Here is a 27,771-nt window from a genome sequence, read left to right as displayed (position 1 = left end):
ATGGGAGAAGATATTTGCCGTGTTTGAAATTGACATGACATTAATGTCTGAAATATAAAGCAACTCCTACAAGTCAACTAGAAAAATATACCACTTCCAAGAAAAAAATGGTCAAAAGGTAGAAACTGGCAACTTACAGAAGAAGAAACCATGAAGGCTTATAAGCAAATAAAGTGCTTAAACTCAAGAGTAAGCAGAGATACAGAAATTCAAAGGAGATATAATTTGATACACATAAGAAAAAAATGGAAAACTGAGTAACAGGACCGATTGATGAGAGTGTAGAGAGATGCATCTCTTCTGGAGAGCATACCAGTCATACTCGGTCAACCTATGTATTCCATAGCTCTGAGCAACCATTCCACTGTGGGATATATATCTTAAAGGTAAGTCTCAGACATCCGCATGGGGATGTATACAAGAAGGTGCATTGTATTGTTGTTTGTGGTACCAGTGAGTTTGAGGCAAGTGAAATATGGATGCCTACCATGGAGTACTGTGCAGTCGTTAACGGCAACAGACTAAACACACACATAATGATATGAATGGGCCCCAAAACGACATTATGCCGATTGTACAAAAATACTAGAGAAACCTATAATATACTCTTTCTGTGAACCAAATACATGCATACACGTCACAATATGTGAAGAATTTGTGCAAACACGCATACACGTTAAATATGTTTGAATATTTGTCTGTAGTAAGGAAGGAGGAGAAAGGAAGTGAGTTATGAGGATAAGAGGGAATAAACAAATGAAACAAGAGAGGGGCCCTGCACAGACCATGATAATAATGACCTATTAATGAGCCTATAAGAATGAATAGCTCAAACTTCTGTACCTGAGTTTACAAATAAATAAATAAAATATGTTTTTGTCCTTTACCATCAGAGTGCATGACACCATCTTGATTGTCTTCATTGACAGGGTTTCTGAAAACAAGAAAGAAGAAACAGTGAACATGGAACAAGCAGATACTCACTTTACAATGAAAAAGAGAAAAGGATTATTTTGTGAATTATTCCTTTCTCTTGAATATTTGCCCTGATTTAAAGCTTCACACATCACTAGCATAGGCTTTAGCCTTATATTTATGCTGCTCCTGTGGCAGAAAATGGAGAATTGGGAAACTTGAGTATAGCACTATCCATTCGTAGTAGACTCATACAATTCATTCATTGCTTCTGGAGGGTAATATGTTTTCCATTAAATTGGTAGTAAATCAGTACTTCAATTCTGGGATTATGGGGGCATTTAATTGGTTCTACAGTACACATACAAAAGAGAATTAGTTCTAGGGCTGGGCGCCATGGCTCACGCCTGTAATCTCAGCACTTTGGGAAGCTGAAGCAGATGGACCACTTGAAGTCAGGAGTTCCAGACCAACCTGGGCAACAGGGCAAAATGCCGTCTCTCCTAAAAATATTAGGTTGGTGCAAAAGTAATTACGGTGTTTGCCATAAAACGAATGGTAAAAGCCACAATTACTTTTGCACTGACCTAATACAAAAAATTAGCCTGGCATGGTACTGCACACCTATAATCCCAGCTACTCAGGAGGTTGAGGCGGGGGAATTGCTTAAGCCTGGGAGGCAGAGGTTGCGATGAGCTAAGATGGCAACACTGCACTCCAGCCTATGCAACAGAGTAAGACTCTGTCTCAAAAAAAAAAAAAAAAAAAAAAAAAAGAATATGGTTCCAATCCCTGACTCCTTCCTTTTCTCCAGATGGTTTTGTCTTGGTTTCACTTTTATCACCCTGAACTCCGAGGTGCTTCATTCCAATGGCTTCACTCTAATTGCCCTTAATAGCATTATTGATACCTGGGCCCCACAAATCCCTATTTATGTATATGACCATTTGTATTTTCTATTCCTATTCTCAGGTTAATTAACATAGCTAGGGAAAATTGCTGTCAATTTTACTGACTCTGGACATTACAAACAATTGGTATGAAATCTCACTGTATCCCCCTCTGCTTTTCTACAATCTCATCACTCTTTTTTGTGTAGTCAGCCTTCTCTTGCATTGTCCTTCTCCACACCTATTAAAAATGTTTACCACTTTCTTCAATCTGAGATTCCTCTCTGCTCCCCTATAATCAGATGACCTTGTTTCTTATTTCACTGATAAAACAGCAGTCATTAGGTGTGAGTTCTCTTAAGAAAATACATTTTCTTAACCCATAAACTCATCTTCAGTTATACCCGTCCTTACCTTCTCTCTACTCTCTGAACCTGTGCTATTAATTTCATCTGAATTCTCAGTAATTTTACTCCATTGATTACCCCCTTTCTTCCATGTGTTGCTTTATTACTTATATTCTGCTTACTTCACTCTTTGCCCTTAAATCTCTCATTCTTTGTTTTCTCCCTCAGCTCAAGTTACTGTTTCCATAAGAAACAAACACTTCACTTTACCTCTGTGAATTCTTCACATTACCACAAGATATTCCTCCTTTATCCAGCCAAGCTAAGAAAAAGTTGTCTTTATTCACTGACTCTACTTCCTCTCTTCCCACACATTTCTTTCCCAACTGCAATCTTTCCCCTATTGCCACTTCTTCCCTGAGACTATTCTTAAAAATACTAGCTACCAAATCCACTGGACCCTCTCAAATTGCATCTTACTCGATTGCTTTGTGGCCCTGGACAGTACTGGCCATTTTGTCCTCTTTGAATTTCCTTTGTTTGTTTCCATGAGAAATAGCTCCTGGCTCAATTCTTGTCTCTCTGGCTACTACCCTACAATTTTCTCTGTGGTTTATTTTCTTTTGACTTATCTTTTAAATGATGATGTTCTGTTGTGTTCTGGTCTTGGTTCTCTTCTTTTTTCACTTTGCAGTTTTTCCTAAATGTTTCATGTACCTCCACAGCTTTATATATGATCTTAATGTTGGCGAATTCCACGTTGAAATCTCTAGCCCAGGCTTCCCTTCTGAGTTTCCGATTCAAATGTATACATCTTGGGTGTCCTACGGCCAGTTCTATATTATCATCTCAGAAACTGAGGTTTCCCCCTTTTAGCCCAGCCTAAACCTGCTCTTCCTACTAGGTTTCTTTTCTTGGTGAAAGGCACCACAATTCACATATCCATCAAGCAGCAACTCATCCTTTGTTTTTCACTCATCTTCAGTCCCATGCCAAATCAATCATCAAATTACATCAGTTCCCCATACTAATTCACTTCCCTCTTCCATTTCTCCTCTCTCCTGCTAGACACAAAAATAGGATTATATTATCTCTGGAGTGGACTTTTGCAGCAGCCATCTGGTCAGTGTTCTAGTAATCAGAATTACTCCTTCTCTTCCCTATCCTGATAGTCCCTTCTCCAACTTTTGCCATCTTTCTAACACAAAAATATGATTATATCACTCTCATGTCCAATAGTCAAACTCCTTAAAGAGTTAGGAAAGAATATTACTTGAACATTACTTAAGATGCTGGTTGCAAAATGTGTGTTTCACCACATTTGAAGAATGTGGGCTGGAAGTGCCTTTTTATCACTAAAACCATAAAATGGGCTCAGTGGATGCATTTGTAACTCAGGAAGAACTGTCATGGATATCTATCTCAGTCTCTACTTGAGATGGTAAATATAGGTAGGGACTAACTGTTAATCTAATAAATTCACTTTAAAAAATAGAAAATTAAAAATTTAACTTATATATGCTTAGCTTTCTATTTGCGTAAGTGTAAAGGCCCTGTTAATTAACTCATTAAATTTGTCATGACAAGACACTGCTTTCTTTAGTGAGCCTTTTTCATCCTTGGAACATTCAGAATTAAATACAGACATGATGGAATAAACCAAACTCATAGTAAAAACAATGTGTGGAATAAGTTTTATAACCATTGAGACAATGTATGTACAGTCAATTTTTTTACATATTTGTAATATTTAAGAGATTTGTTACATTAGAAAATATTCAGTTAGACTTGTCACATCAATTTAAAATTTGTGGTTCAGACTTTTTAAATTTTAGTTGAAACATTAAGGAGTCTAGGTATTGAGTGTCAATGGCTGCTCACATCAAAAAAGGAGAGTCAAGCAAACATTATTAGTTCCCGATGAAAGAATACACCAAAAAATAAAAGAAGTAAATTTGATCAAGCCACTTCTACCTCCCACTGTCAATGTATAGGAAATACAGAGGAGAGAGGGACATATAGCTATATTATAGAGAGCAATCAGCAAAATCTAGATGATGGGGAACTATAGTATCCACAAACAAACAACTTGATATCCTCAACAAATAAATTGCAAAGAATTAAAAAAAGACATGGAGAGTGAACCTATATCTTAAAAGAGAATAACAGTCCGGGCATGGTGTGAAACCCTGTCTCTACTAAAAATACAAAAATTAGCCAGGTGTGGTAGTGGGCATCTGTAATCCCAGCTACTTGGGAAGCTGAGGCATGAGAACCTATTGAACCTGGGAGGTGGAGGTTGCAGTGAGCCAAGATCATGCCACTGCACTCTAGACTGGATGACAGAGCGAGACTCTGTCTCAAAAAAAAAAAAAAAAAAAAAAAAAGAACAACAAAACACAAAACATATATGCCAACAAAGATGTGTATACTTTGTATTCTTATTCAAACAACTTAAAAGACATACATGTTGTAAGAGATAACTGGAAATTTGAACGGTGAGTTGGTATTTTATATTAATGCACAGAATCTATTTTTTTAGGAACACATACTGAAATATTTATACATGAAATTACATGAGGTTTTGTATTAGTTTCAAAATATTATAAGAGGCAAGTGGGTTAGGGTATAGATAAGACAAGATTGGTCATGAGTTTATAGTTGTCGAAGTTGGTGAAGGGAACATGGAGGCTCATTATACTATTCTTCCTGACTTTTATATGCTTAAAATTTTTTTGCAATAAATATACTTCATAAAAAGTATAAGAAAAATCTAATTGCAAATACTATTGGATATTTATGGGAACTGGATATGGTTCAATTTAATAGATTTACGAGAGTCATTTAAATTATTGAAAGGATTTTGCTTAGTGGGGTGATTAAATGTGTTCATTCAGATATTTGGAATGCTTAAAAATGAAATTAAATATGTTAATATATACATGCAATATGAAACATCAAAGGAAGTTTCATTAACCACATTTATAAGCAGAACTATTGATTTGAAAGAATTTAATTTAAGCCATGTGAGTTGTCCAATCATTAATCAAAGATCCCTCGAAAATAATTCTAATTTAAATACAAATTACTAGATGTATAAATAAAATAACAAGTCACATAATATAAATTTAAGTACTTAAAGTAAAATAGGCCTTTGCATTACTTTGATGAATTGAATATTAATTAAAAATATGAAAATACCTAAGACATTAAAATATACTGACATTGTACAGAGTGAAATCCATAGCTCTTTTTATGGCATACAAGGTTCTTATGATCAACCTTGTCCTGTAAAGCTTTATTTCTCATATTTCCTTTTCTTACATTATCTTCTCACATATTAATAGTAAACTCATATGCTGTCTGAACTCTGTCTGGTTTCCTGTTCCTTCATGCTCAGCCCACACTTCCCTTCTTTGGAATAATCCTCCCTACTCGGCATCCCCTGCTTGGGGTCCCCTCATTCTTTTCTTTCCTTCTTTCTTTCTTTTACTTCTTTTTTTTTTTTTTTTTTTTTTAACACAGAGTCTCACTCTGCTGCCCAGGCTGGAGTGTAGTGGTACAAGCTCGGCTCACTGCAACCTCTGCCTCCTGGGTTCAAGTGATTCTCCTGCCTCAGCCTCCCGGGTAGCTGGGATTCTACAGACGCCTGCCACCATGCCCAGCTAATTTTTGTCTTTTTAGTAGAGACAGGGTTTCACCATGTCGGCTAGGCTGGTCTCGAACTCCTAACCTCAGGCGATCCACCCGCCTCAGCCTCCCAAAATGCTAGGATTACAGGCATGAGCCACCGCACCTGGCCTCCATTCTTTAAGCCTCTCTTTTAAACAGTCCTTCCTTTGTGAAGTTGTCCCTGATTTCCTTAAGCCTAATCATTGCTTTGCTTCTCTGCATCATCCATCCATCCATCCGTTATAGTGATTATTCTATATTCCTTTGTAATTATAGGTTAATTGCTTCAGGTCTCTCTTTTCACTACCAGGGCATAAACTCCTTCAGGAAAGGGATTGTCACTTTGCTAGTTAATTTATTATTATGATTATCCTTTTAGAAAATTATTAGAATAATTCCTGTCATGATAGGTTTTTGATTTTTTTGATGAATTAACAATATTCTTATAATACCAAGAGACTAACTTTTATTACTAAAGCAAATTATTGTTGGTGAAAAGGATGTTAAATCAAAAAGACCACCAGATTTAAGCAATTTACTTCCTAAAACACCTGTATGAATAACAAATACTTCTAAAAGGAAGAGTATTTGCATAGCATATTCATACATGTGTGTCTGCACATTTATGCAAAGCATTTATTACTTGTAGACAATGTTTACCTGCACACATTTGTTTTATTTATGGACCCAAAATATGAATCTTAGTGCCACTTTATATAGGCCTGAATTTATAATATGTATATTATTAAAATGTTCAATAAATATGAAATAGTGACTATAATAGCAATGATGGTGAAGAATAAAAGGAAAAGAGATGAGGAAGAGAAATAGATGCAGGTGCACTGAGTAAATTCAGATCAAACTGTCGGCAATTTCACCAAGGGTTCCAAGCATTGAGAAAAGCCCCATAGAGAGAGTAAAACAATGGAACCAGTCACAGCCCAAGTCATAAGAAACTGAGCAGAGGGAGGGGGTGTAAAAGAAGAAAAGGAAGCTTACCAGTTATGATAATAGATCTATTCAGTAAGGCCTCTCACTATAGATCTTTGTTTTTATGCAATAGCATGTAGAATTAAACAGGAAAAGTAAAGTTAATGACTGTCATTTTTAGAACGCTTATTTTTAGAACGCTTTAGAACTCTATATTTTTCTTTTCTTTTCTTTTCTTTTGGAGACAGGATCTCACTCTGTCCCCCAGGCTGGAGTGCAGTGGTGAGATCATGGCTCACTGCAGGCTGGATCTCTCAGGCTCAGGGATCCTCCCACCTCAGCCTCCCAAGTAGCTGAGACAACGGGCGAGTGCCACCATGCCCAGCTAAACTTTCGTACATATGTGTGTGTGTGTGTGTGTGTATTTAAATTTAAAATACAATATAACTTTGGCCTCAACTACTTTATTTTCAAAGTTATTTAGGATTTCTGATTCTCACCTGTCTCAAATCTTTTATGCTCTTAAGACATCCTGACTTGAATGACACGATTGCAAGTTACTTCCGGGAACAGCTTTAGGAGTAGACAGAACAGGCTGCAGATGATAAAGTTCACCCTGTCTTCTAAAATTCATTCCTTGATCCCAATTACAGATTCCACTTTACACCCTAGGGGGAACTGTAAACCTTAGGGAAGCCATTGCTCCCTGCTGCTCAAATGCTCAGCTTCTGCAATTCTCCCCTCTCTCTGCTCTTATCATTATATATATATTTTTATATATAACATATATAAATATACACATATAATGTATATATAGTATATATTAATATATAAATATACTAATATAGAAGTATATTTGTAGACACAGGGTTTTACCATATTGCTCAAACTGGTCTTGAATTCCTGGATTCATGTGATTGGCTCACCTTGGCCTCCCAAAGTGCCGGGATTACAGGCATGAGCCACCATGCCCAGCTGGCCTTTATACTTTATTGGCTATTCATGCATTTAGCTTTTAATTATCAGAATTTTTTTTTTTTGGAAGGAGGAAGAAATCTACATGACACATTAAACTTTGTTCTATACCTGCCTTACTGGGAGTAAAATCTTGCGACCCTTTCTCTGGAACATGTCTTCCTATATTTAACCCATGAGTAATTTGAAAACTGACTTGCTAAAGCCAAAACTTTCCAACTGGTGTGACAGAAGACTATCTGGCAGTGGGCTACTGATATGGCAAGTCTCAAGTTTCATAACATTTTAAGCATCTCTAATCAATAAAAAGGTTATAATGGTGAATTCTTACTTTTCCTGCAATTTTACAGACAAAGAATAAAACATGCACACAAACAGAAACCAAAAAACCCTTTAAACTAACTGTGAATGACTTCAGGGTAAGAACTGTTGAAGTTTTCCTTTTCTAACCTTAGTCACTTCCCATTATTTATTATTTTATTACTTCACTTTTCCTGTCTCATTACTATTAATAACCATGTAATTTGTTTGATATGCCAAAACACTCAACCATTGATTCTGTTTTAATATGAAAAATTATGATGTTAAAATTATAATTTAAAAAGGTACCAAGAAATATATTACACTAAAAGATGTTGATTTGAACATTAAAAATAATAAACATGCTCTTTTGACCCATTTCATTTTCTCTTCAAATACCTGAGTAAAAATAGCAGAAAATGTAACAAACTGATTTCTGACCACTAGGTGGGGAAACAATACAATTTAAAATACAATCTAACTTTGGCCTCAACTACTTTATTTTTTAGTTATTTAGGATTTCTGATTCTCACCTGTCTGGACTCTTTTACACTCTTAAGACATCCTGACCTGAATGATATGATTGCAAGTTACTTCTGGGAACAGCTTTAGGAGTCGGCAGAACATGCTGCAGATGACAAAGTCCACCCTGTCTTCTGAAATTCCTTCCTTGATCCCAATTAGAGATTCCACTCCACGCCCTAGGGAGAACTGTAAACCTTAGGGAAGCCATTGCTCCCCGCTGCTCTAACGCTTGGCTTCTGCAATTCTCCCCTCTCTCCATCCTTATCATTTTTCCTGCTTGACTGAATCTTTCCCATCAGCCTACAAATGTGCTGTTATTACCATCTTTAAGAAGGCTCTTGATCTCATTTCTCCCATCAGTTACTGTCCCGTTTCTTTGGTTTCCCTTTCTTTGTAAAGGAGTTGTATATATTTTCTCTGTCCAATTCTTCTCCTTTCATACTCTTTTAAAGCCATTTCAATCAGCCTTGTATCCCCACCACTCCTGACAACTTCCCCTGCACTGACCTCCACAGTCCTCACTTTTTGGCCTCCACCAGCGCCTGACACAGTTGCTCACTGACTCCTCCTTGGATGCTTCCTTTCCTGGGCTTCCAGGACCCCTGCTTTATTGATTGTTCCTTTTATTCTCCTTTGCCCCTTCTCCTCCTACCAGGCCTCAGAGAGTTATAGTGCCCCAGAGCTCAATTCTTTTCTTCCCTGTTTTCACTCCCTTCCTTGGTCATTTTAACCAGCTTCACGACTTTCAATGTGGAATAAATTCCTATTTCTCCCCTATGTTAAACCCAGAACTCTCTCCCAAACTCTCCACTTCTTACCCAAGTGAATGCTTAAAAGGTACCTCAAACTTAACATAGCCATGACCTCCAGATCTTCCTCACCTTTGTTAAACAAAACTTGTTCACCTTTGTTAAACAATCTAGGAGGCCATTTTTTTGGACTAAATTCCTGCACTGCGCCCCAGAAGACCGACTAAAAATCAAAATGGAATCACCCATGCTCACCAAGTGGAAACTGAGTTGTTATCTGGCCTTTGGGGAAATCAGGAGAGAGAGAGAATGGCTTAGTTGCCCGAAGAGGCCAATTTTCACCTTCTATCATAATAATGAAGCTCTGTTTTAATCTTTACAACAAAGAGGGACCTGAAGTAACCTGATGTTAACCAATCCATTATCTTTCTATTGTTCTATTTCCCTGTACCTGCCCTACAAGGAAAGTAACTTTGAAATGACCAATCCACTTTTGGTTCTTTGTGTCTGCTTTCTTCACTTCTTTTTGTTTATAAAGCCAACCTCCACTGCTTCACTCGTTGGAACACTTACTTTATTTTACGGAACAAAGTGTTGCCCGATTTTAGACGTGGAAATAAAAACTCTTAAGATCTTTAGATTTGCTGTAATTTTAATATCTTCATCCTTTGACATCCTCAGCCTCCTCATGGTGGTGCTTGGGCTGACAGACGCGTGATCCTTACGGTCGCTTGGGCCAAAAACACTGGAACCACCCATTCTAGATTCCCCTTTTTCCTTCATACCCTAAATCCAAATTCTTTTGTCTCTCCCTTCAAAATACACCCAATATATGGACACTTCTCACCACCTCCACTGTTCCCAACATGGTCAGTGCTACTGCATATCTTGCCTGCATTTCTGTAATATCTGACTAACTGCTTTCCCTGCTTTGACAATTGTCTACCTACTGTCTCTTCTCAGCATATCCATTAAGGTGATTTTTAGAAAGCACAAGTCAGAAAACATCGCTGCTTTGCTCTAGCTCTTTAATTGGTTCCCATTTCACTTAAGATAAGGGTTGCAGTCTCTGTCACGACTTACAAGGCCCTACATGAGCTGACTCTCCCTACTGTCCCTTTCCTTGCTCTCTCTACCTGCTCTCTCTGCTTAGAACAGTCTTCCTTCATGTCTAACTCCCTTACTTCCTTTGAATCTTTGCTCAAGTATCACTTTCTATTAGGTTGGTGCAAAAGTATAATATATAGGAAGCTATCCTCGCCTCTGTCAAGCAGTGACATGTTGCCCCAACGCCACCCTCACACTCCACCTCCACCACTTACCTCTGCTCTGTTTTCCCTTAGGAAATATGTTAGGAAGTATCAAGTGCTAATACCGTATACTTTAGCTGTTTATTACTTATTTATTTTTGAGACAGGGTCTTGCTCCGTCACCCAGGCTGGAGTGCAGTGGCATAATTAGGCTCACTGCAGCCTCAACTTCCTGGGCTGAAGCAATTCTCCTGCCTCAGCCTCCTGAGTATCTGGGTCTACAAGCATGCACCATCATGCCCAGCTAATTTTTAAATGCATAGTAGAGACAGGGTCTCACTATTTTGCCCACGCTGGCCTCAAACTCCTGAACTCAAGCGATCCTCCCACCTCTGTCTTTCAAAGTGTTGGGATTACAGGCGTGAGCCACTGTGCCCAGCCCTGTTTATTATTTTCATTTCTTTAGTCCCTGCTTTGCAGGGGTCTTTGTTTGTTTACTAATATTTCCTGAACTCCTGTTACAAAGGCACAATGCAGTGGCTCAAAAAATACTTGTTACATGACTGTAAAGGAAATCTATTAGATTTTGACCTGAGAGTGGTCTTTGATTAGAAAATGGAGGAATGCTTGCAGGTTGGCAGAGGGAATGTTTGGGAAATACCCCTGTGTGTGTTTTGAGGACTGGTGCTGTGAGAAGCACAGAAACACCTACATCTTTCACAATTCTTCTTACAGACTACCCTGTACATTGCCCCTTCATGTGAAATATAAGCTTTTGAGCCTGAACATCAAGGCCCCTTTTGATTTCATTTCCTCTATGCATTTCTAGCTTCCCCTTCTTGGGGAAAATTTTCTAACCCAGAGATTGCTTCACTGTGGAATTTACTTGAGCTTTCTGATGGGAGCTTGAAAGTCTTTCACTATACACATTTTCCTTTTTGAAAAAACAAAGTAGCTAGATATCATGGAGGATTAGAGGCTTTAAATTGACATCCATAAATTCAAATGCCTGGAAGGGTGTGCAGTTAATATAAATGCACAACGCAGGTCATATATAAGATAATAGCCACGAAGCTGCTCTAGCACCTTCTACTTACTATCCTTAAACCCCCAAGAAAGCATATTAAAGTTAAAAATGATGGCATTTTTGCATGACAAATATGTTTTCTATCCTTTCCCTAAATTGTAGTCACCAAGCATTTCAGGGAATCTGTCAATCCAATATTGTTATTAACAGTTTCCATTACGTGGATTATGGATATTAAGTACTTTTGTTGTAAGGAACATCAATCCAGTAGGGGAATTTAAGTGAAGGTAAACCAGATTGTACAAATATGTTGAGATATAACTTATTTGTGATAAAAGAGAATCATGTTAAGCAACTTTCTATGAGAAGAAAGGGAATATCTAGTCCATTTTGTCTTAAGGATTTATGCTTGCTGTTGTCTGAACATTCTTCTTAAAATGACATTCCATTTTATTCCAACCTGCCACTTGCTTTTCCCTTTACCAACTATTCTATTAAATCCTGGGTAAAGAGCCCATGCATAGCGACCCCTACAGTGCTGACATTTCTGAAAAATACCATCTAAGAAAATTCAAGCAAGAGCAGGCTTGAATAAAAGTTTCCTAGATTCTAACGCCAATCCAAAAATTCTGATGGGTGAGAGAAAATCTGTATTATTTTTTAATTAAAGGAGGCTACTTAGCATAGTAGTTTAAAGCACACTTACTTTGGATTCAGACTAACATTGGTTGAAATTTTTATTCTACACTATTTTGTGATCTTGGAGAAGTTACCTGGCTTCTTTGCAGAGCTAAAGTTCCGTTTCCTTATCTGTGAAATAATGATGATACTATCTAATCAATAAGGTTATAGAGATGATATATGTAAAATTCCTAGCACATCATAAATAGTCAGTAAAAATATGGTGATGGACTGGTGGTGATCGTGATAGTGGAGGAGTTGGTGGTTCTCAAGAAAGCTTCAGAACTTTTTAAAAAACAGTGGAAATTTTCTTCAAATAAACTCTTAAGGGGAAACCCAACATAAAACAGATAAATAAAACTGACTCAGAACTGAGCAATTCTAGGGGTATTTGCACTGTCAGCTTGGCCAGCTCTTCTCCCTGCCAGCTGCCCACTTTTGTAGACCCAGAAGTTTCCCATGGAACTCTCAGCATTCAACCAAGCATAGTTTGAAAATCTGTGGCAAGAGACGGGGAAAGAAATGACAAGATAATCTTTTGCTTACTTTAGGTCAAACGGAGGTTTAATGTTTCTGGGAGGTAGGCTCGGGACTGGTGGTTGTGATGGGTGAGATGCTGGCAATGGTGGCTGGCTGGCCGGATGGGATGGTGGAGGTGGTGGCGGAGAAGTTGTTGAGTAAGACGTCTGGCCTTTGCTAGTACCTAAGAAGCAAAGCGAACAATACCATGAATTAAGACAAATCTTCAAAAAGAAGATTGTTAATTGCAACCATAGTTGGCTACAGATAAAATAATTTGGCAAAAATTAACAACTGGCTATATGGAATTTTCAAAAAAGAGTATGTTTATTTTATTATTATTACTATGTTGTGTGCTATATATCTTTTGTGAGACAGGATTTCGCTCTGCTACCCAGGCCGGGGTGCAGTGGCTCCATCATGGTTCACCATAAGCTCAAACTCATGGGCTTTTGGGATCTTCCTGCCTCAGCCTCCTGAGTAGCTGGGACGACACGGGTGCACCACAATGCCCATCTAAGTTTTTAAAAAAATGTTAAACTTTTTGTAGAGATGAGGTCTTGATATGTTGCCCAGGCTGGTTTTGAACTCCTGGGCACAAGCAGTCCTCCTGCCATGACCTCCCCAAATGTTGGGATTACAGGTGTGAGCCACTGTGCCCGGTCTTATTCATCCTTTACATCAATAAAATATATTACATGTATGTATATATGCATAACACACATACACACACACATACACACAGAGTTTTTCCTGGTTGTTAAACATTTATCCGCATACCATTGCTGGTACCTAAAAAATTCCTAGGTTCTATCTGCTAAATAGTGACTAGAATCAGTTGTTTCTATATCTTTCCTCTTTGCTTTGATCCTCTTCCTCTCACTCATTCCTCCATTGACTTTCTGATTTCGTATATCGGACTTTGGAATTACGCAGGTTGCCTTGCTTTCCTAAATATGGAAGTTTCATTTCTTTCTCATTTTGGGGTGATTTTCTGAGAGGAAAAGAGGATAATATCTTAACAAACATTTTTGTTTTAATTTTACCTGCCTTTGAGCACAGATGAGGTCTTTTTTCATGTTTATAACCATTTTCCTTTTTTTTTTTTCCTTTTGAGAGGGAGTCTAGCTTTGTCACCCAGGCTGGAGTGCAGTGGTGCGATCTCAGCTCACTGCAACCTCTGCCTCCCAGGTTCAAGCGATTCTCCTGCCTCGGCCTCCTGAGTAGCTGGGATTACAGGCATCTGCCACTATGCCCAACTAATTTTTGTATTTTTATTGGAGACGGTGTTTCTCTTTGTATTTTTAGTAGAGACAGGATTTCACCATGCCCACCACCATGCCCAGCTAATTTTTGTATTTTTAGTAGAGAAAGGGTTTCACTGTGTTGACCAGGCTTGTCTTGAACTCTTGACCTTGTAATCCACCCACCTTGTCTTCCCAAAGTGCTGGGATTACAAGTGTGAGCCATCGCACCCAGCCTCCTTTTAACTGTATTATTGATTCAAATACTTTGCCTATTTCAAAATTAGTATTTTCCTTTTGTTGGTTTCTAAAATATTTTTATTAAGGATATTAGTCTTTTTGTTTCTTAACTGGACCAATGGAATGTAATTAGGCTGCTTTGGATCCTGCTTTTGCCTGTCCATACATTAAAAAATATAACACAATGAATAAAACCTCTTTACAAACTTAAAAAAAAAAATACGGCACTTCACTGTAAATTTCTTTACAAGGGTAATGCTAAGGTTTTATACAGCATATGACACAAACACATTCCTAATTTCTTTTAGATATTTCTCCCTCTTGCCAAAGCTCTTCACTTAGGATAATTGCTGACTCTATTGCCCTCTCTCTTCATTCTCTGACCTCACCCTGGTGTTTCCCTTCTTCCTGGAGTCTTACAAACTGCTCAGGCCCTGCACTGCAGACTCCAGACCCTCCAGGCCAGGAACAGTTCCCACAAGAATAGTTCTACTTTTGCAGCTAGTTTTTGGGGATAGAGGTAGACAGAATTAGTTCCCCTGTAAATCTCATGAATAAAAAACTCCAACTCAAGATATTTACGTTAGAAGTGTTGAATCCGGTTCATTTTTGTCCTAACTAAAATAAAAATTTTGGGATATATCAGACTTTTCCTCTAACGTAGTCAATCAGTCCTTTCGTGTATAATTTCTGTCACCACATTATCTTTAGGAAGGCCTTCCCTAATTTGAGAACAGATAATTATAAACAGTATATTTTCTCCTACTTCGCTGTGGCTCCATTTTTTTTTTTTTTTTTTTTTACATTTAACTCTTTAAAACTATTAGTAATTTATTTTGGAGTTTGGTGTGAGATAGAGATTTAATTTTATGGTTGTTGTTGCTCCTAAATCATTTAGCAAATGTTCTGCACCGTTTGTCTGATAAGCTATTACTTACCAATTTGACATGCCTCTTTCATCATAGAATAAACATTAAAAATTCTAGTGAATGTGACAGATGAAACTGGCATCCAGTTATTTTAATTCATAAATAATATGCTTCAGTAGATTCACAAATGATTTAAAAGCTGTACCCAAAGAGAATATGCCTCCATGAGTAGATATTAATAAGCCGTCCAAATAGAGATAAAAATATTTATTAGCCATCTGTGACTTATCCTTTCATGGAAAAGATTTCGACAAGCAGGAGACATTACCCTGGGACAGTGACTTAAGGCCAACACGTGAGAAGATACAGAATTGGTTTAGGGAATGGTGATTCATTTGAATTAGAAACACTGAAAACTGACTTCCCCAAACCCAGGCTTTCTGACTTTACACAGGCTTACGAGACTCTGATGCGGCATCTGGGGGCCCTTTGTGGTTCTGCTTACTGGACATCTATTCTCCTTTCTGCGGTTATAATAACTTGAGCAACCCAGGAAGGGGTGTGCTTGCACTTCTACCAGACTTGGAACTAGAAGTGGGTCCTCCTTGAGTTGCCGGCAGTGGTCTCGCCACCGGTAGAGTAGGGCTCACCTGAGAATGCAGCGAAACCAGCGGGAAGCAGGGCGAGAGATGGAAAAGGACTGGTTAGATTTTAAAGAAAAAGTAGTTTTGGAAAATTGTCAAAAATAATTTGAAAGACATAATGAGGCACTAAACTAATTGTTTGAGCATGCTCTTCCTCATCAAGCTTGGGAGAACATATGCTAAAGTCTTCCTATGTTACACTAGTATGTGGCAGTGAAACACTTTGCTTTGCAAAACGTGTGGTCACTTTCAAATACTGCTAGGAATACATTTGCATGTACACAAAATAATTGTAAGGAAAAGCATCTTAGTTTTTCTGGAGGAAAAAACCAGTTAGACTTACTTTAATGTCTAACGATTGACATTAGAATCTAATGATTGACTCTAAAATCTCAATCTGGACTTTATAAAGTGTACTAAAATATAATTAGAACTATTAACATCCTCAAAAGTAAAAATATGTTTTTATTCTGATAGAGAGGGGATGAATATTGGACTGCAGTAAAATGAGTAAAGAAATAGAAACAATAAAGATAAAAATATCTGGGAGTAATGACATTAAATAATATTAATTACACAATTTTTGGCAAGTACCATACTAGTCATTCTAGATATGTAATCTTATTTATTCAGTATAACAGCCCTATGGGGGTATATGTCATTATCTAGTTTCCATTTGATAGTTAAGAAAACTACCCAAGTTCAGAGAATTAGTAAGCAGTAGCGGTGGGGTTCAAACTTGGCCAGAATTTGAACTCTAGTCAATCTTTTATGATGCCTATGCACTTTCTGCTATGCTCTGCTGCTTCTCAAGGTAATTAAATGAAAATTATTAGTAAGTTAAAATAGACACATTAGCAAACTGTCCCACAATCTGGGTGTAAGTTCAGCTTTTTGATTTGTATTTTTCCTCTTAGGGTAATTTTATGAGTGTTTTCAGTTTAATGCAGGAAAGACCTGGCTCTAGAGACTGTAAGGCTCACATATTGGGGTGTTCTGGATGCTAAATTCAGATGCCTTAGAATTTGATTTTGGAAACCAGACAGCAGGGATGTAAACATTCAAGCTAGTAGGAAATAGGTTCTTAAAGATGAATGACTGATACTAGCTGGCTGGAAAAAAAAAATCCTCAAGAACTGAAATCGGGGAAGTTTGAAATAGCATAAAAGGACTTAGAAGACATGAAATAAGGGGAAAGAACAACATGTTTAGACCTCAGCTGGCATTACGAATTAGGGATGTGCAATTTGAGAGCTAACACCTAAAACTCTGATCTACTTATGGATCTCATCTCCCAAAGCTCAGGGGGGATTGCCTGGATATCTGTGATTTGAAAGTACCGGAACTGAAAAGACCATGTGGAATGTTATCCTCAAAGAATGACAGGATTGTGCAGGGATATGGATCCCTGTAGCAGTGGGCACAGCTGGTCTTCTGGACAGTGCAGGATGGTTCAGCAGCAATGAGCTAATCAGATGAATTTGCAACCTACTACCCACTGTTGTCCTGAGACAGACAGAGGAACTGTGCTCTGAGCACTCTAACAGGAGATCAAGGCTTCAAAAGGACATAATAGGCATCTTGCTAATCAGTCAAGTGGGAGCTTGAGTGACTAATGACAAAATTAAGGAAAATTGACTATATTTTTATTAGGGAACAGTTTATACTGGTTACAGAAAAATGGGGAGAATTGCGAATAACGGGGAGTGAAATTGCAATATCTTCTAGAACACAAAAATAATTCTTAAAAATCTGGGAAGTTAATAACCTCTGACTCAAACTTTTCATCCTTTTTAATTTTGGAAGTTTGGAAGAGATCTTGCACAAGTCATGTTCCTCTGCTCAGGCATGCTGGAATGGGTGGAGCACCGGGGCCATTTTACCACAAGGAAATGACCAGGAGAGACCCTCGGTGAGTCGGTGAATGCTCAGTGGTTATCTGGCCCTGCCTTGAAGAATGGCTCCAGGTTCACTGAAATGCAGGCTACCCAAAATGGTGAGATTTTGTCAGAATCTAAAACTCTATAAACAGAAAAGTGGATTTGAGGGCAGTGGAAGAAGGAGTCGGGAGAGAAGAGGTGGAAATGAATAGAGAGGACCCAACGAGGGTGATGGTATACTCATGCGAAATAGAAATTGTATTACTTCACAAACTTTGCATTTTATGTATTTCTGCTGGTCAAAAATGCTGGTTCTAGATATTTTTACAACATTCTGGTAACAAAAATCTATGAAGACTTAGGATATCTACCTTGTAGATTCTGATGTTTGTGACTTTTGACTACGAAGGTACCTAAAGTCTTCATGTCCCGAGGGGTCATAAGGTACATGTGTCGATCTGGTTCTCAATTTCCTTTTTAAATCCATGGATTCATTTACAACACCAAAGACATTACACTGTATTGCTGCTCCCAATTGCCACAAAACCCTGACCCTAGACTTGGCATTTCTCATTCTGGCTTTCTTGGGATATCTTAGAATTGGACTAGGCATTAGAAAACTTTGATTTTATCTCCAGCTCTATCACCAAAGAGCTATTTGTCTTTGGCGAATCACTTAATCTCTGTGTGATTTAGTTTCTCCATCTGTCAAATGGGAGCAATCGAGCCCTAACTACCTCAAAGGGGTTTAAGGATGAAATGAGCTAATACGTGTGAAAGCATCTTAAAAAGTTTGAAGCATTGCATAAACAAAAGATGATCACACAAGGCTGAGAGGTGCCACAAATAAAATCATTTCTAAGTTACTTTAAGACATTTGGAAATTATTTAATTTCATTGTCTATTTATTTGAGAATGATTAAGCATCTGTCTCAGATTTTAGCCGTGGAGCTGGCAACTCGTCATATAGACTTTTATTTTCTCTGGGCCTGTGTAGGTACATAGCATTGCCCATTCAAACAAGAAGAAAAGCTCTAGCAACCACATGGCACTGCCAGAGTCTATATTGGTGACCTCTGTGCCAAGTAGTTTGTGAAACTATTTGGGTGGACACTTAATGGAGTCTCTTATGGTTGCATGGCCACATATAGTCATTCACACCTAAACTAAACACAGTCTCACTGAGATCTTACCACATTTACCATAAAGGTTGTTTGTAATCCCCTTCATCCCCGGACCCTACCCTTAACCTTCCTCATGTACTACAGATGACCTTACCTTTTATTTTACTAAGAACATGGAGAATGCCCCATCTGACTATCCCTACTTGTCCTGCATTCTAACTGCAAATCTCCTGATATCTTGCTCTCCCATTTTTCCTTTGCTCCAGATTCTCTGGAAAGATGGAATTCCTCCTTGCACATACTAACAGCATTTTAGTTCCCATCAGTGCCTGCTTCCTTGTACAACCCACTCCCTTTATTATTAACTCCTTCATTGCATCAAGCAAGAAACATTTACTAAGCACTTACTATGTGCTCTGAACTGTGTGTTTCATCTTTTCAATGCACTTTCCATCTTAAACATGGTCTGATATCTTTAACTCTAAAGAAGCACAACAGTATCCTTTTTTAACCTCTTCCCCCACCCTAGATACCAGCTGATTTTGTTTCTCTTCTTCATGGCCAAACTTCTTGGAACAAAAACCTACATTTGCCACTTCTATATCTTAAAAATGCTTGGATGGCCTCATGGAGAAGTAAAGAATGAAAGGCTTAGTTTTAAATTCAGATTCAACCACTTTTATATAAACCTTCCAGTTTTTATTACTCAGTATGAAAACTTGGTTAAGTTGCTTGATATCTCCAAGTCTTCATTTTCTCATCTGCGAAATGGTCACATACACACACTCTGCAGAAGCATCTGACACATGGTATGGTAGTTCTTAATAAATGGTCCTATTCTTCTTAGCTACTAATTGATCTGGCTGTCCCATTCATACACCACAGTCTACTCCCGTCAACTGCAAAGAAAACAATAAACAAACAGAAACCACTTTTTCCTCAAATTTGTCATGTCTAATCCTAGTTTTGTTCGAGAATCTTAGAATGGTCCAGGAATGAAGAAGTTTAAATCCCTAAATCTACCCCAGTAGGCACCACAGCAACCAAATACTACTTTCAGATTCTTCACTCCAAAACACACCAGAAACAATGTTCAACGGGAGAATCTGAAAGATTGGCAGAAAGAATGTTTGTGCTGAAGTTATTGAGGCCTGGATTTGACTACTAATCCCATCCAGTATTAGCTGTAAGATACTGGGTAACTTATTTCGCTTCTCTGGGTTTTAGATTCTCTGCCTATTAAAATGGGACTACTGACTCTTAACTTGCAGGGTTGCTACAAGAATTCAAAATATGTCTGTCTGCCAAGCACACAGTAGGTATGCAGTGCTACTTATGAATTACTCTAGGATCTAACACGGTTGTGTTCTATATGGGGCAGGCTCCTTAAAAATCAATAGGACATGTTTATTTCCATCTGTGCAGAGAGACTGGGATCCTCATGCTTCAGTAACTTTTATTAGAAGTTTTCTAAACTGTCACCTGTGCTTGAAATGACACACTAATTGCCACACATCTGATCATTCTGTCAAAAGCAAGATTTCGAAAAACTGCCTGCCCTTTTGAAGTGAGGTGTGACTGTCCTGTGATTCCCTGGTGTTAACACCTAGCTCAGAGGCTCTCTGTTTGTACGTAGAGAACTGGTATGTGTTTTCTCAGTTCATTTTTATTTTATTTAAAATTGCCATAAATTACTTTCTCATTTATTTATTCATTTTCTTCCTAGCTAAACAGTGAGCTTCTGAGGTGGGTCTCCAGTGTCAATACCTGTGTATGCCTGACAACACTGCATGTATCACACATTTAATGTTTCACTGATTGATTTTCTTTTTCATTTGTCCTTTTCCCTTTAGAAAAGAAAACTGATTTTAAAAAGCAAATTGTAAAATAAATATCTGGACAGTAAAACATTTAAGAAAATATAGGAGGGAATGATGAAACGAAGAACCCCTGTTCTAGACCCCCGTATTGTAGTTACAAGCCTCAAAGACAACAGCTGTTATTAGTTTCTTAAGGACATTTCAAGAAATATATTCTATGTACTTTTTTACACAAATGGAACCATGGTACATACATTATTCTGTACTTTGCTTTCTTAACTTAATTTTAAAAAGATATTGTTGTATATTGGCACAAAAAGAGCAATCTGGGCTTTTTTTTTTTTTTTTTTTAAATGACAGTGGAGTTCTCCATTGCATGGATTTACCTTATTTTATGTGACCAATCTCATTATTGCTGGTCACTTAAGTTATAAAAATAACTACTGAAGTATAATTCATATACATAAACTGGTTTAAAATATAAAACTCCATGGTATTAATATATTTACAGTTGTGCAACCAGTACTATAATCTAATTTTAGAATATACACATCACCTCAAAAATAAACCCCTGTACTTACTGGCAGTCACTCCCCATTCCTATCCCCAATCCTGGCTGCCTTAGGCAACCAATAATCTATCTTTGGTCTCTTACAGATTGGCTTATTCCAGAGATTCCATATCAAGAGAATCATATAATATGTGGTTGCTTGTGACTAGTTTATTTCACTTAGTTGTTTTTGCAGTTCAATTATATTGTAGCAGATATTAATACTACTATCTTATGGCTGAATCATATTTCATCATATATCACATTTATTTATCCATTCATCAGCTGATGGACATTTAAGTTGTTTCTACCTTCTGCCTGTTATACAGAATGCTTTTATAAACGTTAATGTATATCTTCGAGTGGACCTGTTTTCATTTCTCCTGGGTAAATACCAAGAGTAGAATTGCTAGGTAACTCCATATTTAACCTTCTGAGGAACTCTAGATTGTTGCTTATTTTATGCTATTTTAGACAATTACAATTATAAAATTTTTCTTGTATGTATGTCTTTGACCCCAAGTATAAATGTACCTGTAGGATAAATTCCTAGAAAGTGAAATTGGTAGGTCAAAAGAACTGAGCATTAAAATATTTTGGTAGGCTGGGTGCGGTGGCTCATGCCTATAATCGCAGCACTTTGGGAGGCCAAGGTGGGCAGATCACGAGGTCAAGAGATTAAGACCATCCTAGCCAACATGGTGAAACCCTATCTCTACTAAAAATACAAAAATTAGTCAGGCGTGGTGGTGCATGTTTGTAGTCCCAGCTACTCGGGAGGCTGAGGCAGGAGAATCACTTGAACCTGGGAGGCGGAGGTTGCCGTGAGCCAAGATCGTGTCACTGCACTCCAGCCTGGGCAACAGAGCAAGACTCCAGCTCAAAAAAAAAAAAAAAACAGTTTTGGTAAATATTGCCATTTAGTGATTTTTTTAAAAACAGGTAGGAGAATACCTGTTTTACCATAACTTCACTGGCATGTATATTATCATACATTTTTGGTCTTAATAATCCTGACAGGTAAAAAATTAATGCTATATCAATTGGATTTTCATATTTATAAGTGAGCCTGAGCATTCTTTCATATGTTTATAAGACATTTTATTTGTGTGAGTATGTCTTCTTTATAAAGAATATTGGAAGTACAGCACCCTACTTAATTAAGTAGCTGGAAAAATGAACATTCTCTTTTATGATTGGTGTTGATATAATACAGAGTTTCATATACAATACAAACATATTAGTATATATTGTTATGTAGGTAAAAGTATCATTAAAACTTTTCTATCCTCAGCAGCCTGCAAGTCTAAGGACTTGAAACGTCTGGGTCACAGACTTAGAAAATCTAGTTTTACGGAATTTTTCCTTGCTCTAATTCAAAGCCATCTGTTCTTATCTTCAAAGGATTTGTAAACCATTGTGGATGGGAAATTTTGAAAACCAATTTAGTTGAAAACAAAGCACTGTAACTGTATTAGTATGAAATCTTTTGCTTTAAATGCAAACTGCCAAGAAAATGTTGGCCAGCTTAGAATAGTCCCTCAAAATGGAAAGAAAAGTAATACTGAAACATCAGTGTTTACACAGATAATCAAAGCTGAAATTAGAATGGAGGTGAAGAGGTAGAGATCAAAACAAATCTAATGATCAATGAGAGGAAAATAAGTAAAGAAGGGCTTTGATCACTATCATAAACTCTTCCATTTCAGACCTAACTTTAACATTCAATGTCTCTGAATAATTTTTTCAATTGTTAAAAATTCACCTCCCCGATCAATAACTTTGTTGGTTATTCAATTAGATGTAATCATGAAAGGTAAATTATTTTTATAAATGAGTTTATTCATTTTCCAGTCATAAAATAATATGAAATTCAAATTAGGTGGTAATTTGACGGGAGATTGCTGACTTTTGGTTCTTTTTTTTGGAAGGTTAAATATGACTTTAAAAAGGAAAAAGGTCTGCATATAAGAAAAGTTCTTTGTCAGATGCTCATGGATTACAGGGTGCCTCTTCCGTCCTCTAAGACACAACATATTTGGGTATAAGGCAATAACTGAATCTCTATTCTTCAAATATGAAAAGTTATTTTAAAAGTGTAATAACTTCTATAGGAGCAAAGAAAGCACTAGAAATCAAGTTTTAGAAACATCCTCAGATTAACTGTTTTATTTGTTGAGGGAATAGTGAATGTTTTGGCTAAATCAATAGTAGTAAGCCTTTGAGAACACTTTTAGGATAAAATCAGTGTAAGCCAGTAATATAACATCTATTGGCAGAGAAGGAATAAACCTTGATGTGCAGAGGCAATCGCACAGCCTCACGGACAGAGAGGGGCAAACAGAGGAGCAACAAAGCATGTGCTCCAAATTCAGCTGATTGTGGGCTCCAGGCAGGAACACGCCTGTGTGCACTGAGCTGGGAGCACGTGACCATGGTGAACAGGAAACTAATGTCCTGTCTCAATGGGTGGCCATTGTGGGGCTCCAGCCCACTGTAAATATGTGAAGAACAAGACTAGATTTTTCCATAAAATCTTCTACTTTTTGAATGTTGGCAACTATTAAAACAAATCAATCAATCAAACAAAAAATTCTGCACACCCAACAAAGCACGTTTTTGGGCTACATTCCTTTTTTTTTTTTTTTTTTTTTTGAGATGAGGTCTTGCTCTGTCACCCAGGTTGGAGTGCAGTGGTGTGATCTCAGCTGACTGCAACATCCACTTCCCAGGTTCAAGCGATTCTCCTGCCTCAGCCTCCTGAGAAGCTGGGATTATAGGTGCCCACCACCACACCGGGCTAATAGTGTATTTTTAGTAGAGACAGGATTTCACCAGCCTGGTCTAGAACTCCTGACCGCACGTGAACTGCCTGCTTCAGTCTCCCAAAGTGCTGGGATTACAGGTGTGAGCTACCATGACTGGCCTGTGCTACATTAATTTACGACACACACCCTTTTTAAGTAAAGAAAGAGGAAGCCTCACAAAGAAGTTTTAATAAAGGAAATTGCCTGACCAGTGGTTCATTCAGGAAGCAAGCTTTTCCTTGGAAAACTATGAAGTTTTGAAAGGGAAAAATTAGACCAACAGACCAGGCAAAGAATTGTAATGCACATGGGGAAAGAACTAGAATTGCCAACAAAGAAGGCAGAGCTTCCCTGTAGTGCCTGGACAGAGCAAGTGTTCTCAGCGTGACTCAAAGGGAGATAAAGTGACTATGACTCAGTATACCTGTGCGAAGCACAACTATATGTACAGATATGTGATAAGACGAGGTATTCAGTTAAGTTAAATATTTGCTACTTTTGCTATGGCAATGACTATTGTTGCCATTGCTTAAAAAAATAATCCTGAAATTCATATGGAAGCAAAAAGAGCCCTGAGTAGACAAAGCAATCCTAAGCAAAAAGAACAAAGCTGGAGCCATCCCATTACCTGTCTTCACATTATACTACAAGGCTATAGCAACCAAAACAGCATGGCACTGGTATAAAAATAGACACATAGGTCAGTGGAATGGAATAGAGAACCCAGAAAGAAAGCCACATACCCATAGCCAACTGATCTTTGATAAAGTCGACAAAAATCTACACTGGGGAAATGACACTCTATTCAATAAATGGTGCTGGGAATATTTGACTGCCATATGCCGAAGAATGAAACTGGACTCCTATCTCTCACCATACACAAGAAATTAATGCAAGATGTAGTAAAGATTTAAATGTAAGGTCTGAAGCTATAAAAATACTAAAAGAAAACCTAGGAAAAACTTGTGGACATTGGCCTAGGCAAAAATTCATGGCTAAGACTTCAAAAGCAAATACAACAAAACCAAAAACAGACAAATGGGATTTAACTAAACTAGAAAGCTTCTGTCAGTAAAAGAATTAATTAACTGAATAATCAGACAACCTGCAGATTGGGAGAAAACATTTGCTAGCTATGCATCCAACAAAGGACTCATGTCTAGAATCTACAATCAATTCACAACCTCCGAAATAAATCTCATTGAAAAGCGGGCAAAGGACATGAACAGATATTTTTCAAAAGAAGACACACGTATGGCCAACAAGATTATGAAAAAATGCTCCACATCACTAATCATCAGAGAATTGCAAATTAAAGCCACAGTGAGATATCATCGTACAGCAGTCAGCATAGCTATTAAAAAATTAAAAAATAACAGATGTGGGCAAGGATGTGGAGTAAAGGGAATGCTTATACACTGTTGGTGGGAATGTATATAAATTAGTACAACTTCTAGAGAAAACAGTATGGAAATTTCTCAAATAACTAAAAATAGAATTACTATAAGATTTAGCAATCCAACTACTGCATATTCAACCAAAATAAAAGAAATTGGCCTGGCACAGTGTCTCTTGCCTGTAATCCCAGCACTTAGGGAGGCCAAGGAGGGCCGATCACCTCAGGTCAGGAGTTCAAGACCAGCCTGACCAACATGGTAAAACCCCATCTCTTCTAACAATACAAAATTAGCCAGGCGTGGTGGCAGGTGCCTGTAATCCCAGCTACTCGGGTGGCTGAGGCAGGAGAATCGCTTGAACCCAGGAGGCAGAAGTTGTGGTGAGCCGAGATTGTGCCATTGTGCTCCAGCCTGGGCAACAAGAGTGAAACTCCATCTCATACTAAACAAAAATAAATAAATAAATTAAATAAATCGTTTTACCAAAAAGACACCTGCACTTGTATGTTTATCGCAGTACTATTCACAATAGCAACGTCATAGAATCAACCTAAGTGTCCATCAATGGATGAAACTTATAAAATGGGTGACACTGATAAAGAAAATGTGGTATGTAATACCATGGAATACTACTCAGCCATACAAAAAATTATGTCGTTTGCAGTAACATGGATGGAGGTAGAGGCCATTATCTTAAGTGAAATAACTGAGAAACAGAAAGTCAAAAAGCACCTGTTCTCACTTGTAAGTGGGAGTTAAATTACGTATAGACATGGACATAGAGTGTGAAATAATAGACACTGGAGACTGGGAAGGGTGGGAGGGTTGGCAAGAGTGAGGGATGAGAAATTAATTAATGGGTACAATGTACACTATTCGGGTGATGGTTATAATAAAAGCCCAGACTTCATTACTACACAATGTATCCATGAAAAAAAAAAAAAAAAAACCCTGCACTTTATCCCTTAAATTTACATAAATAAAAAAAGAAATATAGTACATAAACGTAAGATGATAAATCAGGTTTAGGAGAAGAGAAAGATATATTAGGTTGGTCAAAGTTAATCGCAGTTTTTTGCCATTACTTTGGGCAAAAACTGCAGTTAACTTTGCACCAACCTAAAAGAAGAAAAGACACAGAAGAAAAAAAACATAAAAGCCACAAAGAAGTAGTGGGGTGCAGTGGAGAGAGCGGGCGTTTTGAAATGAGATGATCCAGGGATCAAGCTTCTCCTGGAGGTGTGATCTTAGGTAGTTCTCTCTCTCTCTCTCTCTCTCTCCCCCTTGTTTTTGTTTTAAAGTATTTTTTAATTACACAAATAATACACGACTCATTTCTGGAAGAAGTGTTACAACACAGATGAAGTAGAGTTTCAGATGACCTCTCGCTCCTCCTTGCCCTCCGCTTCCCAGAGACTACCATTGTTTATCTTTGTAGAACTTTGTGGGGCCCAAGTCTTTACTGACCTGTGTATGTATGCACAGGAGTATCTGATTAAAAACCTAAATAGCTCTGTGTGCTGAATATTGTGCTGCCTATTCTGGGCCTATCTTGTTCATTGTAAATGTTCCAGAGTATTCTGTGATAGGGATGGTCCAGGTTTGTTCAGTCTTCCCCCTTGACTAAGAACAATGTAATGATGAGCACCTACTCGTGCTTTTCTGTGTAAATCGTGGGGTGGGGGCAGTGTTCTAGGACAGAGATCTAAAAGTAGAATTGCTGAGATGAAAGATTTGCATATTTTATCTTCCTGTAGGATCTGCCAATTTTCCTCCAGTGAGGCTTCAGCAATGTGCCTCAATGAAGTCTTGTCTCCTCATACCCACTCTATCACTGGACGTTTGTAATCACTTTTTAATTTCATCAGCACAATCACTTAATATTCCAGGGCATCAGCTTACTCTGTAAAAAGGCAAAAATTCTACTTCACAATAAAGTTATGACAATTATATTATTTAACAACACTACCCATCACAAACTCACAAAAGACACTCTATAAATGTTAATTCTCTTCCCTTATTATGGATATTTTAGTGAAAAAAAATTAGTCAAACTAAATGTGTCTCTGTGTAACATTCTTATGGTGCTAATAAGCCTTTGCAATTGGTAGCATGTGTTTACCTGTTGAGTAAGCCTATTTTTTCCAAAAAATTTTAGCCCATATTCATATTCTATTTTTAATTAAAGTGCTGTAATCAGGAATATTTCTCCCGAGTTTAGCATTGCTATATTATCATGCCATGTATTATAACTCAATTTCCCCACTACACTTCTTCTTTTGATTAGTAATGTTTGGCCTGCACTTGTTAGCCTGAGACAAGTAAAGGTGTATTTTAATGACAATTAATGAAAAGGTATTCTTACATTAACTTCTTTTTGACTTTCACTGAATGAAAACATAATATAAAAAATTGT

The 27,771-nt window shown here is 37.6% G+C and overlaps 1 protein-coding gene across 5 annotated transcripts in view; it reads right to left on the bottom strand.

Annotated features, from left to right (window-relative positions):
* The window catches only part of FYB1 (FYN binding protein 1), a 170,561-nt gene that overhangs the window by 38,356 nt on the left and 104,434 nt on the right, over positions 1-27,771 (bottom strand). For all 5 annotated transcript variants that reach the window (XM_073014783.1, XM_007961453.3, XM_037990782.2 and 2 more), the window contains exons 3-4: positions 12,808-12,964; positions 888-934 (exon numbers count right to left, since the gene is read on the bottom strand). In XM_073014783.1, the coding sequence (XP_072870884.1) occupies positions 888-934; positions 12,808-12,964 (204 nt within the window). The remainder of the gene's footprint in view (positions 1-887; positions 935-12,807; positions 12,965-27,771) is intronic.

This window comes from Chlorocebus sabaeus, chromosome 4 (assembly GCF_047675955.1).
Source record: "Chlorocebus sabaeus isolate Y175 chromosome 4, mChlSab1.0.hap1, whole genome shotgun sequence".
Taxonomy (NCBI): domain Eukaryota; kingdom Metazoa; phylum Chordata; class Mammalia; order Primates; family Cercopithecidae; genus Chlorocebus; species Chlorocebus sabaeus.
The sequence above is the reverse complement of the archived record's forward strand: the minus strand, read 5'-3'. Positions and strand labels throughout refer to the sequence as shown.